The following is a 15,601-nucleotide window of genomic DNA, read 5'->3' as shown; positions in this document are numbered from 1 at the left end:
GGCCAGAGTGCTGTCTTCCAGACGCAGATGATGATGTAAACATTCACTGCCTCGTGGTGTTGAGAACATACCACGGGCCGCTGTAGCAGGCGGCGGGGGATAAAAGTTCTCTGAGGAACTGAGGGAAGCAGAGCACTCACTCTACTACTTATCAGTGAACTGTAGTGTTAGCATTTAAAGAGAAGATAGTAAAAAAAAAGAAAACATATTTCACTGATTTGAAATTTTGATTTATAAAGCATGATTTAGGATAATGTATTATTATATCTTGAAAAACATTGGCTATGAAATTACATAATGTATCATTAGAAGTATAAAATGTGTGTAAACAAGAGTAAAAATACATTCTAGTTCTGTTGAAACTGTGAAAGCATTAAGGCCCTTCAGTTCTGGGCTTGTTTGCACTGGATCCAGGAATTACTATTTTATTCCAAATTCTATAGATGCCAGGTCATTTATTTCAGTACTCAAAAGCCCCCAATTTTGTAATTTCCTCTTATGGGTTAGTGAGCAGAAATAACTGTTTAACTTCTTATAAAATTGAAATGTATTTATAATATCCAAGAAGAACAGGCGGGGGAAAAATGCTTGTTTATTGAACAGACTGGATGTATCTTAGATTATGTGCAGTATTTCCTCCATTATATGGTATGGTGGGGTCTTTATATTCTTTGTGTCATTCATGGAGTCAACCGGATTAGTGTGCTTACCATGCCTCAGATGCTGCTTAGGCACTGGGAAATGACAGATTCGGAAGTGGAGTTCTTGGAGCCTAGTGAGCAGGAGGGAGACCTCTTAATGCTGTGATGTAATAAAGGTATGTGTGAAGAGTAACTGGATCACAACGGATGGAGCATATAGCCTCCCAGGTGAGAGGAGGTGGTGAAGGGAGGTTTTGCAAAGGTGGTAGCATATGAATTGGAGTTCACAGGCAAGCAGGCCCCCAGGGCCCTCGGGCAGGGACAGCAGCCTGAGAGAACTTGATTGGATTTGAGGGAGCTAGGCTCAATGTGTGTAGGGGCAGGGGCTGGGGCTGGGAGGCTAGGAAGGTTATGCCCAATTGTGTCTGCTGTGCTGGGAGCTGGGAGCTGACCCCGTAGTCTATAGGCTTTCTCAGAGGGTATTCTGGGGAAATCCAAGCCTCAGAAGAGTCTCTGGGGGAAAAAGGGACAGGTTCACCTGAACATTGGAATGCTAAGTGCTCAGTAAAGAAACTTGTTTCCTGGGGCGCCTGGGTGGCTCAGTCGTTAAGTGTCTGCCTTCGGCTCAGGTCATGATCTCAAGGTCCTGGGATTGAGCCCTGCGCAGCGGGAAGCCTGCTTCTCCCTCTCCCACTCCCCCTGCTTGTGTTCCCTCTCTCGCTATGTCTCTCTCTGTCAAATAAATAAATAAAATCTTAAAAAAAAGAAAAGAAAGAAACCTGTTTCCTCTTTGTATACTAGGAAAAAACCGTTTTGGGAAGGGCTGTTGTTCAGCCGTGTGGAGCTCCTGAGTGTTTTAAGCTAGGGACTGACTTCATTTGATTTACATTTAGAAAGTCAACTGGCAGTGCCAGAGGCTAGGTTGGACTGAGGGGAGGTTGGTGGCAAGGAAACCAGTTGAAAACTGTTACCAATTTCGGTTACATAACATCTGACCATCAAGCTAAAGACGTTTAATCTCAAAATTTAGGAATTTAGGGCACTTGTAAGAAAAAACTATTTTAACAGTGAACTAAAATACTTAATTTACAGCTGAGATTTTAAGCGAGAGGAAGATTTGGGGACAAATGCAGGTTTTGTTTCTGACTTTGATCAAAGAGTAAACAAATATTTCATAATACTGATTAAAGAAAATCTTTGGTTTAAATTGTATTTTAGGAGTAATGTTTTTAAAGAAATCCCTTCCATTATGATCGCTTTAGATCTTAGATCAAAATGGTAGGATTTCTTTTAAAGATTAAAAAAAATACTGGGGCACCTGGGTGGCTCAGTCGGTTAAACGTCTGCCTTGGGCTCAGGTGTCATGATCCCAGGGTGCTGGGATCAAGCGTCAGGCTCCCCGCTTAGCGGGGAGTCTGCTTCTCTCTCTACTCCTACCAGTCCACCCCGTGTGCTTACTTGCGCTCTCTCGCTTACTCTCAAATAAGTAAACAAAACCTTTTTTAAAAATGCTGGACAAGCAAATTAGATAATCTGGAAGAAATGGATGCATTCCTAGAGATGTGTAAACTACCAAAACTGAAACAGGAAGAAATAGAAAACCTGAACAGACCTATAACCACTAAGGAAATTGAAGCAGTCATCAAAAATCTCCCAACAAACAAAAGCCCAGGGCCAGATGGCTTCCCAGGGGAATTCTACCAAACATTTAAAGAAGAATTTATACCTATTCTTCTGAAACTGTTCCAAAAAATAGAAATGGAAGGAAAACTTCCAAACTTGTTTTATGAGGCCCACCATTACCTTGATCCCCAAACCAAAGACCCCATCAAAAAAGAGAATTACAGCCCAATATTCTTGATGAACATGGGTGCAAAAATTCTCACCAAAATACTAGCCAATAGGATACAATAGTACATTAAAAGGATTATTCACCACGACCAAGTGGGATTTATCCCTGGTCTGCAATGTTGGTTGAACATCCGCAAATCAATCAATGTGATATAAGACATTAATAAAAGAAAGAACAAGAATCATACGATCCTCTCAATAGATGCAGAAAAAGCATTTGACAAAGTACAGCATCCTTTCTTGATCAAAACTCTTCAGAGTATAGAGATAGAGGGTACATACCTCAATATCATAAAAGCCATCTATGAAAAACCCACAGTGAATATCATTCTCAATGGGGAAAAACTGAGAGCTTTCCCCCTAAGGTCAGGAACACAGCAGGGATGTCCACTATCACCACTGCTATTCAACATAGTATTAGAACTAGCCACAGCAATCAGACAACAAAAAGAAATAAAAGGCATCCAAATCGGCAGAGAAGAAGTCAAACTCTCACTGTTTGCAGATGATATGATACTTTATGTGGAAAACCCCAAAGACTCCACCCCAAAACTACTAGAACTCATACAGGAATTCAGTAAAGTGGCAGGATATAAAGTCAATGCACAGAAATCAGTGGCATTCCTATACACCAACAAGACAGAAGGAAGAGAAATTAAGGAGTCGATCCCATTTACAATCGCACCCAAAACCATAAGATACCTAGGAATAAATCTAACCAAAGAGGCAAAGAATCTGTACTCAGAAAACTATAAAATACTCATGAAAGAAATTGAGGAAGACACAAAGAAATGGAAAAACGTTCCATGCTCATGGATTGGAAGAACAAATATTGTGAAGATGTCAATGCTACCTAGAGCAATCTACACATTCAATGCAATCCCTATCAAAATACCATCTGCTTTTTTCAAAGAAATGGAACAAATAATCCTAAAATTTGTATGGAACCAGAAAAGACCCCGAATGGCCAGAGGAATGTTGAAAAAGAAAAGCAAAGCTGGCGGCATCACAATTCCGGACTTCAAGCTCTATTACAAAGCTGTCATCATCAAGACAGTATGGTACTGGCACAAAAACAAACACATAGATCAATGGAACAGAATAGAAAGCCCAGAAATGGACCCTCAACTCTATGGTCAACTAATCTTCGACAAAGCAGGAAAGAATGAATACCCAATGGAAAAAAGACAGTCTCTTCAACAAATGGTGTTGGGAAAATTGGACAGCCACATGCAGAAGAATGAAACTGGACCATTTCCTTACACCACACACAAAGACGGACCCAAAATGGTTGAAAGACCTAAATGTGAGACAGGAGTCCATCAGAATCCTAAAGGAGAACACAGGCAACAACCTCTTTGACCTCAGCCGAAGCAACTTCTTCCTAGAAACATCGCCAAAGGCAAGGGAAGCAAGGGCCAAAATGAACTATTGGGACTTCATCCAGATAAAAAGCTTTTGCACAGCAAAAGAAACAGTCAACAAAACCAAAAGACAACCAACAGAATGGGAGAAGATATTTGCAAATGACATATCAGATAAAGGGCTACTATCCAAAATCTATAAAGAACTTATCAAACTCAACACCCATAGAACAAATGATCCAATCAAGAAATGGGCAGAAGACATGAACAGACATTTTTCCAAAGAAGACATCCAAATGGCCAAGAGATACATGAAAAAGTGCTCAGTATCACTCAGCATCAGGGAAATCCAAATCAAAACCTTGATGAGATATCACCTCACACCAGTCAGAATGGCTAAAATTAACAAGTCAGGAAACGACAGATGTTGGCAGGGATGCGGAGAAAGGGGAACCCTCCTACACTGTTGGTGGGAATGCAAGCTGGTGCAGCCACTCTGGAAAACAGTATGGAGGTTCCTCAAAAAGTTGAAAATAGAGCTACCATGTGACCCAGCAATTGCACTACTGGGTATTTACCCCAAAGATACAAATGTAGGGATCCGAAGGGGTACATGCATCCCGATGTTTATAGCAGCAATGTCCACAATAGCCAAACTGTGGAAAGAGCCAAGATGTCCATCGACAGGTGAATGGATAAAGAAGATGTGGTATATATACACAATGGAATATTATGCAGCCATCAAAAGGAACGAAATCTTGCCATTTGCAATGCCGTGGATGGAACTGGAGGGTATTATGCTGAGCGAAATAAGTCAATCAGAGAAAGACATGTATCATATGACCTCACTGATATGAGGAATTCTTAATCTCAGGAAACAAACTGAGGGGTGCTGGAGTGGTGGGGGGTGGGAGGGATGGGGTGGCTGGGTGATAGACACTGGGGAGGGTATGTGCTATGGTGAGCACTGTGAATTGTGTAAGACTGTTGAATCACAAATCTGTACCTCTGAAACAAATAATACATTATATCTTAAAAAAAAAAAGGAGGGGAAAAATGAAGGGGGGAAAATCGGAGGGGGAGACGAACCATGGGAGACTATGGACTCTGAAAAACAAACTGAGGGTTCTAGAGGGTAGGGGGGTGGGAGGATGGGTTAGCCCGGTGATGGGTATTAAAGAGGGCACGTTCTGCATGGAGCACTGGGTGTTATACACAAACAATGAATCATGGAACATTACATCAAAAACTAGTGATGTAATGTATGGGGATTAACATAACATAATATAAATAAATAAATAAATGCTGGACAATTTTTTAAATACATGATAATGTATTTTCATGTTTAAGGACCATTTGCATTTTATTCTGATATATTGTTATATTTGCCCAGACAATTTTTTAAACTTTATTTTTTTTTAAATAGACTCTATCCCCAACGTGGGGCTTGAACTCATGACCCCGAGATCAAGAGTTACACGCTCCACTGACTGAGCCAGCCAGGTGCCTCTTCCTCAGCTTTGTTATCGATTTTTAGGAACCTTTTATTTATTTATTTTTAAAGGTTTTATGTATTGACAGCACACAAGTAGGCAGAGCAGCAGGCAGAGGGAGAGGGAGAAGCAGGCTCTCCGCTGAGCAGGGAGCCTGACGCAGGGCTCAACACTGGGGACATGGGGCTGAACCCCAGGACCCTGGGATCATGACCCTCAAAGACAGCTGCTTAACCCACTGAGCTAGCCAGGTGCCCCCTTAGGGGCCTTTTATATGTTAAGGAGGTTAACCTTTTATTTGTCATATGCATTGCAAATATTTTTCCCTCAGTTTGTCTTTTTTGTTTGAATATATCAATCTTTTTTATAGAGCCTGGTTTTTGAGCTATAGCTAGAATGAGCTTCTGTACTCCAAGGTTATACAAAGGAATTTACCTGGTTTTATTCTAGAACTTTTATAAACTTACGATTTATATTTAAGTATTTGATCCTAGTAGGAGGTTATGCTGGTAAATGATGTGCGATGTGAATCCAGTTTTTTTTCCCAGATGGGAATATTGTTCAAACATCATTCATTGCATAGTCTTTTTCCCTCCTCAATTCAGAGTTACGTCCTTCGTCATTTACCATTTTCTGTTTCTGGACTTCATAATTTGTTCCATTGATATATTTATGTACTACTGCCATATTGTTTTGAGGCTTTATAGTATCTGGTAATGCTAGTTTCCTTCTAATGTTATTTTCTTTTGGAATTTTCCTGACTTGTTTTACCTTTTAATTTTTCTACATGACTTTTGTTTAACTATATTTCTTATTTGTGTAAGTAGTCTGTACACCCAGTGTGGGGCTTGAACTTGCAACACCAAGATCAAGAGTCATGTGCTGTTTCAGTTGAACCAACCAGGCACCCCTCTATATGAATTTTAGAATCAGCCTGTTTCCAAAAACTAATCCTGTAGGCATTTTGGTGTGGGTAGGGGAGTGGGAGGTGGAGGGGATTGCTTTAAATTTACAGATTAATCCCTTATGATGATGACTCTAAGTTGTAGCTTTAATCTTTTCTCTTACAGATGATATTAACCGTGTTCTTGAGCAACAACGAACAGATTCTAACAGAAGTTCCTATAACACCAGAAACAACATGTCGAGATGTTGTAGAATTTTGCAAGGAACCTGGAGAAGGCAGTTGCCATTTAGCTGAAGTGTGGAGGGGAAATGGTATGTATTAGGCTCTGTAGAGATGACTAAGTATATAAAATGTAATATTTATCAAATGCAAAATATTTCTTGTAGTTCTTAGTTATCTGTAGTAGTAATGAGGAATTGAGTAATTAAAATCACATTACATGGGGATAAGATTTTACAAATGCTTTCCGTAAAAGATATGTAATTGACCCTTATTACTAGTGCCATCTGAAATAAGTAGGGAAAATAGATGGAGCTCTTCTGTGAGATCTTTCTTGATCTCACTACAAACCAAATGAGAGTTTTCTGTTCTCTGAGACTTTACAGTGTTTTGTTTGATATGTATTGAGTTGTTCATCAACTTTTCTTTTTCCCTCTGACACTTCAAGGCAGAAACATTATTTTTTTTCCCTGTGTACAAAACCTGTTAAACAGTACGCCCTTGATCATATTTATTAAATTGTGAAGAGCAAATGCAGTTGACCCTTGAATAACACAGGTTTGAACTGCTCAGGTCCACTTATATGTGGATTTTTTTTCAGTAAATATATTGGAAAATATTTGGAGATTTGCAACAATTTGAAAAAACTGAGATAAACCACATAGCCTAGAAATACCAAAAAAATGAAGAAAAAGTTAGCTATTAACTGTAAGAACACAGTATGTAATACATATAACATACAAAATATGTGTGAATTGGCTATTTATCAGTAAGGCTACTGTCCAACAGTGGGCTATAAGTATTTAAGTTCTGGGGGAGTTAAAGGTTATATGTGAATTTCTGCCTGCACACGGGGTCAGTGTCCCTAACCTCTGTGTTGCTCAAGGGCTAACTCTGTTGGCTCTTACAGTGAACTGGGCAGAGAAGATCAGCATAAGTAGTATGATTATTGAATACAGAAAATTCTGCAAAATAATTTGGACTCTAAAGAGAGGTTGAATGTAGATAGGCTATACTCAACAAGGGAAGCGATGTGAAGGAAGGACAAGAGAAGAACACAGAAACAGTGTGCTTCTAAGATAGCTAAGGGACTGGTATTTTAAGAGAAGGTAGGCAGCAGCGGCGCCTGGGTGGTTCAGTCATTAAGCGTCTGCCTTCGGCTTGGGTCATGATTCCAGGTCCTGGGATCGAGCCCCGCATCGGGCTCCCTGCTCGGTGGGAAGCCTGCTTCTCCCTCTCCCACTCCCCCTGCTTGTATTCTCTCTCTCACTGTGTCTCTCTCTGTCAAATAAATAAATAAAAATCTTAAAAAAAAAAAAAAAAAGAGAAAGTAGGCAGCAGGGAAGAGACTAGAAGAACTAGCTTGCACAAAGGCCTTCAGTACCAGCCAAGGATTTATGTGGTAGGAAAACAGAGGGAGTAGGTATGGGCAGGTCTGCATTGGAAAGGAAGAGAATGATCAGCTGGAACATGCTGAATCTGAGGTGATAATGAGAGCATCCAAATTCAAATATTGAAAGGGGACTTAGGGATAATCACTGAAGGCTTACTTACACTTTTTAAAATAGCTTTATTGAGATAAAATTCACATGCAATATGTTCACCCATTTAAAGTTTGCAATTCAGTCATTTCAGTGCACTCAGGGTTGTGCAGCCATCACCCCAATCAAAAAACATTTTCATCGCCACAAACAAGAAACTTCATACCCCTTAGCAATCATTCCCTATTCCTCTCCAACCCCCTCCATCCTGAGGAGCCACTAATCTCTTGTCTCTGTAGATTTTCCCGTTCTGGATAGTTCACATAAATGGAATCATATAGTATGGAGTCCCCTTTGGCTGGCTTTCATTGAGCATGATGTTTTGCAAGGTTCATCCATGTTGTTTTGGTATCAGTACTTCATTCCTTTTTGTTGCTGAATAATATTCTTTTTTTTTTTTTTTAAAGATTTTATTTATTTATTTGACAGAGAGAGAATGAGAGAGAGAGAGAGAGCACACGAGAGGGAGGAGGGTCAGAGGGAGAAGCAGACTCCCCGCCGAGCAGGGAGCCCGATGCGGGACTCGATCCCGGGACTCCAGGATCATGACCTGAGCCGAAGGCAGTCGCTTAACCAACTGAGCCACCCAGGCGCCCACTGAATAATATTCTATTAGATGGATTTGTGTTTATCCATTGCAGTTGATGGGCATTTGGGTTGCTTCCACTTTCTAGCTATTATGAGTAGTGCTGCTGTGAACATTCGTGTACAAGTGTTTGGGTGGATGTTTGTTTTCACTTCTCTTAGGTGTGTGTTTATGAGTAGGATTGCAGAGTGGTAAGGCAATTGTTTAACTTGTTGAAGAATTGCCAGCTTATTTTCCAAAGCAACCATTTTATCGTCTCAGCAGAAGTAAGTGAGGGTTCCAGTTTCTCCACATTCTTGCCAACACTTGATATTATGTACATGATTCTAGCCATCCTAGTGGGTGTGAGCAGTATCTCATTGTGGTTTTGATTTGCATTTCCGTAGTGACTAATGATGTTGAGATCTTTTCATGTGCTCATTGGCCATGTGCTCTTCTTTAGAGAAATGTCTATTTAGATCCTTTAGATCTTTTGCCCATTTTTCAATTGAGTTTGTCTTTTTATTATTGAGTTATAAGAGTTTTTGTTTTTAATTGAGGTATAATTGACATCTAACATATTGGTTTCACATACCTAATGGTATTTGTATATATTGTGAAATTATCACTTCAATAAGTCTAATTAACATCTATCACCATACAGTTACAAAAAAATTTTCTTCTTGCAACAAGAACTTTCAAGATCTATTCTTTTAGCAACTTTTTTTTTTTTTAAGATTTTTTAATTTATTTGACAGAGAGATGGCAAGAGCAGGGACACAAGCAGGGGGAGTGGGAGAGGGAGAAGCAGGCTTCCCACCAAGCGGGGAGCCTGATGTGGGGCTTGATCCCAGGACCCTGGGATCATGATCCGAGCCAAAGGCAGACGCTTAACGACTGAGCCACCCACGTGCCCCTTTTAACAATTTTCAAATATGCATTACAGTATTATTAACTAAAGTCACCATGCTGTACATTACATCCCCAGTAAGAGTTCTTTATATATTCTAGATACAAGTCCCTTGTTGGGTATATGATTTTTAAATATTTTCTTCCAAAGTCTTGTGCTTTTAATGTTATCCTTAGAATTCAGAGCGAAGATTTCAGGGCACATTCAGAGGAATTTGACTTTGATAAATGTTGGACTATTACTAAACCAGAAGTAAGAGGGTAGGTCCTCAGTTATCAGTCTGATAACAGTGACAGGAAGCGGGGGTTGGGGTGCGGGGACAGTTAAGTAATGACAGTTTGTTGGGGGACTGCTGTTAGAGCCTGATCATTATGTTATTGTTGCTTCTTCCCCAGTCTCTTAGCACTCTTGTTCTTTGTTACTTGTTATCACTTCTAAGTCTTGACTTCCCTCTCCCTCTCTCTTGCCTTATCTGGGAGGGAATAAACTTTTACTGTTAAGTATCATTGCCCCAGATAGTCACCTGGCCATTGAGAATGCTAATCTCCCTTACAGGAGTCTTTCAGTTGGTGCTCTCCTTGTTCCCAGGCCCACCTGAAATCATACCCCGTTGTTTCACCTCATCAGGAATGAGGACTAACACCTCACAGCAGAGGGTCACAGCATACTGTAGTTGCTTTGGCTTTTGTATATGCTGTTCTCATTGTCTAGGACAGTCCCCCTGCTTGGCTAACTTCTGTTCATTCTTTGCCTCTCATCCCTTCTCTGAGTCTCAGAGGGTGTTACATGACGCTCCCCTGTGCTGCAATGCTGTCATAGTATTTATCAGAACGTAATACAGCAGTTTTCATATCTCTCATTGGACTACAATTCCTGAAGGCAAGGCAGGAACATGTCTGTTCACTATCATATTCCCTCAGTAAACACTTAAATCATTGAGTAAAATAGACAGCAAAGCTGGGTCTTGAAGAGATACTTTCTGGTGGGTAAGATTCAGAGGAAGGGGGAAAGCACTTAGAACAGCCATTCTCTATCTTTTTACCCTAGAGAAAGCCTTACAGAAATTTTCAGGTTTCAGAGAATGCGTAAAAATTACTGCATCTACAACTCGTGGTGTATTAGTGTGATCAGTATGTCATAAATATAATACACCACTATAATTGTCAGTGCTTTGGAGAAGAGACTCATTCTCTGCGGCTCTGTGTATTAGTTTGCTAGCGCCTGCCATAACACAGTACTACGGCCTCAGTGGCTTAAACACCAGACATTCATTCTCACGTCCGAGGTCAAAATGTTGACAGGCTTAGTTTTTCCTGAGGCCTCTCTCCTTGGCTTACAGATGCCACCTTCTCTGTGTGTCTTCCCTCTGGGCATGTCTGTGTCCTCATCTCTTCTAGTCTCTTCTTCATAATGAGGACACATTGGATTCGAGCCCACCCTGGTGACCTCATTTTTACTTATTACCTCCTTAAAGATCCAGTTTCAAAAAGGTTGCATTCTGAGGTTCTGGGGGTTAGGAGTTCAACATATGAATTAGTGGGGGGATGCAGCTCAGCCCATCACAGCCTGTCACTGGCAAGTTTGCCTTACTTGTGCTTCCCTCCCCACACAGGACCAGCTCTCTTGTGAACCAGGTGTGGAGGTAGAATCTTCAGCTTTTCCTTTTGTCAAGTTTCCTACTTGCTTTTATTTTTGCCTTATCCAGGAATACCTGAAAGTCTTATCAAAGATTCCCATTACTAGAGATGCTGTTAGCTTCTCTGCTCACACGAGCATGATGTTTTAGGTAGCTTTTATTATTTAAAACAAGGGCAGTGAAGCTTTAGCTTACTTTTCTTGAAATTAGTCTTTTCTTTGAAATTTTTAATTCATAAAGGAAAGCAATAAATTTGTTAAATAACTGACTTAGGACAAAATTGGATTTAATCGTTACGAAGTTATGCTCAGGGGCACCTGGGTGGCTCAGTCAGTTGAGTGTCAGACTCTTGGTTTCGGCTCAGGTCATGATCTCAGGGTCCTGGGATCGAGCCCTACGTCAGGCTCTGTGCTCAGCAAGGAGTCTGCTGGAAATTCTCTCTCTGCCTCTCCCTCTGTTCCTCCCCCTTCTCACGCTCTCTCTCTCTAGAAGAAATAAATACAATCTTAAAAAATCTTTTTTATAGGCCTGTATACATAAAAAGTGTTACTTCTAAAACTAATTTACTTCTTTAAAGTTCACTTTGTGCTTGGGTTTTTTTGTGCAAATAATTGGGTGCTGAACTTGAGCTAAGCAAACACATACTTCATTTTCAACGGAGATGAGACCATTTCTGTCTTTGCCCTGACGTTTGAGGCGAAAGACAGAGCTTGCCCGCACATGCAGGAAGGTGCAACTTTAGCAGCACAGTGTTCATTATATTTCTGGGAATGGCAGGACCCTTTTCTTTATAGAAATCTAGAACTTCTCTGGGGCAGAGCAATACATCACACCGTGAATGTATGATTAGACTATAGCCTGTAAAACTCTTTCTTTGCCTCAAAGTCCACTTTTCAAAGGGTGGATTTAGAGAAAGCCCACTTCTCAGAGCACATTTAAAGAAAGGTTTCCCATGCAGCTGTATGCTCGTGTTAAAGGTGGACACCGCTGCTCACTGTTGTCCCGCCACTCTCCCAAGTCACTGCCTGTGAGCCCCCAGTCTTGCTGATATCCTTCCTCACTTCCAAGCACAAGCAGCAGTGGGAACATTTCAGGATTTCCTTTTTTCCCCTTTAACTTGAGATAAAACTCACATATCATAAAAATCACTATTTGTAAGTGTACAGTTTGGTGGTATTTAGGACATTCACGGTGTTGTGTAGCCATCACCAAACTCTGTTCCTCTCCATTCCTTCCTCCTCTAGCCACTGGCAACCACTGTATGACTATCTGGCCCTATGTATTTGACTATTGTAGGTACCTCCTATAAATGGAATCATATAGTATGTGGCTTTTTGGTCTGGCTTCTTTTACTTAGCATGATATTTTCAGGGTTCATCCATGTTGTAGTATGTCTCAGTACTTAATTCCTTTTTTTGGCGTAATAATATCTGTAGTGTGATAGACCACATTTTATTTATCCATCAGCAGGTGATGGACCTTTGGGTTGTTTCTGCTTTTTGGTTGTGATAATGCTGCTGTGAACATTCACATGCAAATGCTTATGTGGGCATGTTTTCACTTCTCTTGAGTGTAGGCCTAGGTTTAGAATTTCTCTTATCTCACACCTTGTCTTCAAAAATTGCAACTTTGGGCTTCCAGGAATGTTAGTAAAACACAAACACTAATAAAATATAAAACAGAAAGGCATAATTAATAATTAAGCAAGAAATTACAAAAAAAGATATGAAAATTTCACAATACAATTTACTTTTCACCTACACAAACCACATTTGTTAATGTTGGTAACAGCAAAGAGTGGAGGTAGGGGGTAGTTCCTGAGGTTAATTAAACTCTTGAGAATGAGAAATTCCCTCCAGTTTCCCATTACAGAGCTAGAGGTTATATTAGGTCCTGTGAATCAGTCGTCAGCATGTGAAGTGTTGGGGGAGATGTTTCTGGAGAAAGAGGCTGATGCCATCAGCCTGCAGTCCTCCCCTCCATGCATTACAGCACTCACCATTTGCCAACTGCCTGTTTGAGAATCGGGTAGTAGTTGGGGTGGGGGGTACCTGGCAGACACCACCTCAGCTCAGTGGTCGAGCCCAGCTTCACGGTGATCTGTCATGGTGATGGCACACACACCCTGGTGTGATGAGAGGAGAAGGTATCCCACCTCTGTGGAGTTCTCCCCAAAACCCATCACCTCAGTCTAACCACGGGAAAAACATTAGACAAGTAAAAATTACAGGCGTTCTACAAAATACCCGACCAGAACGCCTCAAAACTGTCAAGGGCATTAAAAAAGGGGGAGGCAGGGAGGACTGAACTGTTACAGAGCAGCGAGACCCAGGGTTTAAGACAAGTAAATGCAACGTTGTTTTCTGGTTCAGTTCCTGGAACAGAAAGAGGACATTAGGGGAGAAACGGGTGGAGTGCTTTTAGATAAAGCCTGGAATTTAACACTAATGCACCAGCATCGATTTCTTAGTTTTGACAAAGATTCCGTAGTTAAGATGTTAGCATTAAGGGAAACTGCATGAACTCTGTACTGTCTTGGCTACTTTTCTAGAGGTCTGCAATCATTCTAAAATGAAAGTTATTTTTACATATTATGTAAATAAAAAAAATTTGTAAGGTACAAAGGAATAGATTAAGATTTATCAGACCTGGGCGCCTGGGTGGCTCAGTTGGTTAAGCGACTGCCTTCGGCTCAGGTCATGATCCTGGAGTCCCGGGATCGAGTCCCGCATCGGGCTCCCTGCTTGGCGGGGAGTCTGCTTCTCCCTCTGACCCTCCCCCCTCTCATGTGCTCTTTCTCATTCTCTCTCTCTCAAATAAATAAATAAAATCTTTAAAAAAAAAAAAGATTTATCAGACCTCTATGGTGACTTTTAAAGAAAGAAAATCATTGGGGGCATCTGGGTGGCTTGGTTGGTTAAGCAGCTGCCTTCGGCTCGGGTCATGATCCCAGGGTCCTGGAATCAAGCCCTGCATTGGGCTCCTTCCTCAGCGGAGAGCCTGCTTCTCCCTCTCACTCTGCCTGCTGCTCTGCCTACTTGTCTTCTCTCTCTATCTTTGTCAAATAAATAAATAAAATCTTTAAAAAAAAAAAAGAAAAAAAATCAAGAACACAAGGTGCCTGAACAAAATAGAGAGAGAGAGCCATGTTCATGGACTAGAAGACTCAGTTTACAAAGATTTTGGATCTCCCCAAATTTTATTTATAAATAAATTAATATGATTACAGCCAAAAGCCTACATTTAAAAAAAGAACTTGACAAGCAGCTCCTTTAAAAGATACATGGGAGCAAAGGGCCGAGCAGTGCCAAGATAGTTTTAAAGATAAGCCACGTGAGGGGACCTCACCTAGCAGACAGCAGTGATAAAGTGGTAGCCTTGAAGACTGGTATCGCACCAAGGGAGAGCGATAGCTCACAGAATAGAAGAGACTGGAGTCACTAGGGCCTGAGCCAGGTCAGAGGAGACCATCATTGGTCTCCAGTAAGTAAGTGATGCTGGGACAATTGACAATTCAAGTAGGAAAAACACAATCAGATCAGTTCCATAAAGATAATGGAAAGCAATACTTTATAATTGGTAGGAAAAAAATATAGGTATCCCTTTGACCTTGGAGTAGAGAGGATTTATTGTACAAAAAAATTCAAAATCAGAAAAGATTGATAACTGCTTACATTTAAAATTTTTAAACTTCTGTATAACAAAAGGCACCAACAAAATTAAAAGACAAACTTACTTTCAATATAACCAACCCAGGGTTAGTATCCAAAATATAAATAGTTCTTCAAATACCTAAGAAAAAGGCAAACAACCCAGGTTTTTGGTTTGTTTTGATTTCTGTACACATGATGTGGTTCTAAGCCGACTAGAGTGAAACCTATGAAATGGTACCTTGTAAGTTTAACAGCTGTGTTAGTGCTCTTCTCAAGTGACTGGTGTCGATACTCTGAGTAAGGGGGTTTTTAGCTTTGTTTTAGTATTTGAAATGCATTAGTATATTCGATTCTGTGGACTTTCATTTTTATTATCAGCTGGAGAGTTCTTGGTCTCTGCAGGTGCTGGCCAACAGCCACAGCACCAGTTCCTGAGTTGCCAGGAGGTGCCCTGTCCGTCCTGTGTGTGTCTCACTGCCACAAGCAACATTGTCATGAATGAATGGCGAAGCGGGACCAGTGTGTTAGTGTGTTTCTTTGAAGAGTGGAAGGCACAGTGCCTCCTGATAAATATCCTAGAGGGCATTTTTCAGTGTTCCCAATTAATGTTGCAAAATCGCTTTTACGTACACTTCTTGTGCTTACGTGTTACCTGAGTTATTTCCCGGGAACTCATACTCCTGCTTTCACCTCATTAAAGTTAAAATTTAGTGCTTATAATATCCTTGAGTTCTAATATATGTGTGTGTCTGTACACACACTTATTTAAATCTATGTTTTTTACTTTTGGTTGGAGTCATTTTGTTTCTGGAATAAGATGT

General features: G+C 40.6%; 1 protein-coding gene across 5 annotated transcripts in view; it reads left to right on the top strand.

Moving 5' to 3' along the window:
* The window catches only part of PPP1R13B (protein phosphatase 1 regulatory subunit 13B), a 90,764-nt gene that overhangs the window by 31,168 nt on the left and 43,995 nt on the right, over positions 1 to 15,601 (top strand). For 4 of the 5 annotated variants that reach the window (XR_010405342.1, XM_045901596.2, XM_045901594.2 and 1 more), the window contains exon 2: positions 6,420 to 6,567. Coding sequence is in view for 4 of the 5 variants with exons in the window: in XM_045901596.2 (XP_045757552.1) it covers positions 6,420 to 6,567 (148 nt within the window). In the remaining variant the exon portion in view is untranslated. Of the gene's footprint in view, positions 1 to 5,282; positions 5,360 to 6,419; positions 6,568 to 15,601 lie in introns of all 5 variants that reach the window. The other variant, XM_054513895.2, reaches the window with a different exon arrangement.

Source organism: Mirounga angustirostris, unplaced genomic scaffold (assembly GCF_029215605.1).
Source record: "Mirounga angustirostris isolate CCGP_5_RB_7025 unplaced genomic scaffold, mMirAng1.0.hap1 SCAF_9, whole genome shotgun sequence".
Taxonomy (NCBI): Eukaryota; Metazoa; Chordata; class Mammalia; order Carnivora; family Phocidae; genus Mirounga; species Mirounga angustirostris.
This window is presented reverse-complemented; position numbering and strand designations above follow the sequence as displayed.